This window comes from Leucoraja erinacea, unplaced genomic scaffold, assembly GCF_028641065.1.
Source record: "Leucoraja erinacea ecotype New England unplaced genomic scaffold, Leri_hhj_1 Leri_176S, whole genome shotgun sequence".
NCBI lineage: Eukaryota > Metazoa > Chordata > Chondrichthyes > Rajiformes > Rajidae > Leucoraja > Leucoraja erinaceus.
The window spans coordinates 217,437-220,000 of NW_026576077.1; the positions used below are offsets into that span (position 1 = coordinate 217,437).

General features: G+C 62.8%; 1 protein-coding gene across 1 annotated transcript in view; it reads left to right on the forward strand.

Moving 5' to 3' along the window:
• Positions 1 to 702: 702 nt before the first annotated feature.
• Positions 703 to 2,564, forward strand: part of LOC129716164 (kinesin-like protein KIF1C) — a 1,896-nt gene continuing 34 nt past the window's right edge. Inside the window, exons 1-3 of the mRNA XM_055666042.1 lie at positions 703 to 807; positions 1,316 to 1,393; positions 2,215 to 2,564. The exon at positions 2,215 to 2,564 is cut by the window's right edge and continues 34 nt beyond it. Coding sequence (XP_055522017.1) covers positions 703 to 807; positions 1,316 to 1,393; positions 2,215 to 2,502 — 471 coding nt within the window. The 3' untranslated portion in view covers positions 2,503 to 2,564. The remainder of the gene's footprint in view (positions 808 to 1,315; positions 1,394 to 2,214) is intronic.

The following is a 2,564-nucleotide window of genomic DNA, read 5'->3' on the forward strand; positions in this document are numbered from 1 at the left end:
TGTGTGTGTGTGTAGTGTGTGTGTGTGTGTAACACTGGGTACAGTACAGGTGTGTGTGTGTGTGTGTGTGTAACACTGGGTACAGTACAGGTGTGTGTGTGTGTGTGTGTGTGTGTGTGTAACACTGGGTACAGTAACGGTGGTGTTGGTGCCTGTGACACTAGGTACAGTACGGGTGTAACCCCCCCCCCCCCCAGTGTGTGTGTGTGTGTGTGTGTCTGTGTGTAAGTGTGTGTGTACAGTGTGTGTGTGTGTGTGTGTGTGTGTGTGTGTGTGTGTGTGTGTGTAACACTGGGTACAGTAACGGTGTGGGTGTGTGGTGTGTGTGTTCCTGTATAACCTGTTGCCTGTGTCCCCTTGCCCCCCCCCCCAGTGTGTGTGTGTGTGGTGTGTGTGTGTGTGTGTGTGTGTGTGTGTGTGTGTGTGTGTGTGTAACACTGGGTACATTACAGGTGGGGGGTTGGGTCTGTTCCTGTATAACTTGTTGCCTGTGTCCCCTTCCCCCCCCCCCCCCCCCCCAGTGTGTGTGTGTGTGTGTGTGTGTGTGTGTGTGTGTGTGTAACACTGGGTACAGTAACGGTGGGGTCGGGGGTGTGTTCCTGTATAACCTGTTGCCTGTGTCCCCTTGCCCCCCCCCCCCCCCAGTGTGTGTGTGTGTGTGGGGGGGGGCCGGGCCGGGCCGCTGGACCGCGGGGGGAGAGGATGTCGGGGGCGTGGGTGACGGTGGCCGCCAGGGTGAGGCCGTTCACCGAGCGGGAACTTCGTCTCAACGCCTCGTGCATCGTGAACATGTCCGGGCCTGCACCAGTGAGTGGCAGCGGGGGGGGGGGGGGGGGGGGGAGAGGGGTCACGGTGCGGGTTGGGGTGAGGGGTCACGGTGCCGGGGAGGGGGTTGGGGTGAGGGGTCATGGTGCGGGTTGGGGTGAGGGGTCACGGTGCGGGTTGGGGTGAGGGGTCACGGTGCGGGTTGGGGTGAGGGGTCACGGTGCGGGGGATGGGGGTTGGGGTGAGGGGTCACGGTGCGGGGGAGGGGGGTCGGGGTGAGAGGGGTCACGGTGCGGGGGAGGGGTCACGGTGCGGGGGAGGGGGAAAGTTTCCGGACTCATGATGTGGAGGAGCGGTCTCAGAACGGGGAGTGGGATTGCATGCGACACGCAGGGGCAGCAAGCGAGGAGTTGATGGGCTGAAGGGCCTCCTACTATGCCAGGGGAGGGGCCCACCAGTCTGGGGGGGGGGGGTGCTAAATGTGTTTATGGTGACTCTCTCTCTCTCTCTCTCTGTCCCTCCTCCCCCCCCCCCCCCCCCCCCCCCCCAGCTATCACAAACCCCCAAACAGACAAAGGAATCTCCCAAATCCTTCACCTTTGACTATTCCTACTGGTCCCATGGATCGGTGAGAGGGGGGGGGGGGGGGGGGGGGGGGGGGGGAGTGGGGGGGGGAGGAGAGTGGAGTGGGGGGGGGGGAGTGGAGGGGGAGAGGGGGAGTGGAGTGGGGGGGGGGAGTGGGCTTGAGGGGCAGTGCGGATGTGTACAGGGACGGGTGTAGACGGAAGGGGGAAGGGGGGGGCAGGGAATTCAGCAGAGGGGCAAGTGGGCGGCGATTTAATTGTGGAGGTGAGGGGAGCGGACAAGGGCAGGAGCGTGTGGGTGGGGCGGGAGAGTGAGTTGTGTCCGAGCCTCTCTCACCCCGTATCTCCCCCTCTCTCACCCTGTGTGTGTGTGTGTGTGTGTCGGTCTGTCTCTGTGTGTGTGTGTGTCTCTCTCTCACCCTGTGTGTGTGTGTCCTCTGTCCCCCCTCTCTCACCCTGTGTGTGTGTGTGTGTGTGTCCCTCTCTCTCCCTGTGTGTGTGTGTCCCTCTCACCCTGTGTGTGTGTGTCCTCTGTCCCCCCTCTCTCACCCTGTGTGTGTGTGTGTGTGTGTGTGTGTGTGTGTGTGTGTGTGTGTGTGTGTCCCTCTCTCACCCTGTGTGTGTGTGTGTGTGTGTGTGTCCCTCTCTCACCCTGTGTGTGTGTGTGTCCTCTGTCCCCCCCTCTCTCACCCTGTGTGTGTGTGTGTGTGTGTGTGTGTGTCCCCCTCCCTCTGTCACCCTGTGTGTGTGTGTGTGTGTGTGTGTGTCCCTCTCTCACCCTGTGTGTGTGTGTGTGTGTCCCTCTCTCACCCTGTGTGTGTGTGTGTGTCCCCGTCCCCCCTCTCTCTCTCTGTGCCCCCACTAGTCGTGTTCGCCGGGCTTTGTGTCTCAGCGCCGTGTGTACGAGGAGTTGGGCCGCCAGCTGCTGCTGCACGCGCTGGACGGCTACAACGTGAGTGTCCTGGCGTACGGACAGAGTGGGGCCGGCAAATCCTACACCATGGTGGGTCAACAGGGCCCGGGACCCCCAGCAACTGGGCTCGACCCCGAGCCCGACCCCGACCCCGAGATGGGACTAGTCCCTCAGGTCAGCGCCTCGACCTCCCGACACCTGACCCCCGACCCTGAACCCCGACCCCGAGCTCGTACGTAGGTCAGTGCCGCGACCTCCCAACCCCTGACCCTGAACCCCGACCCCGTACCTCAGGTCAGCGC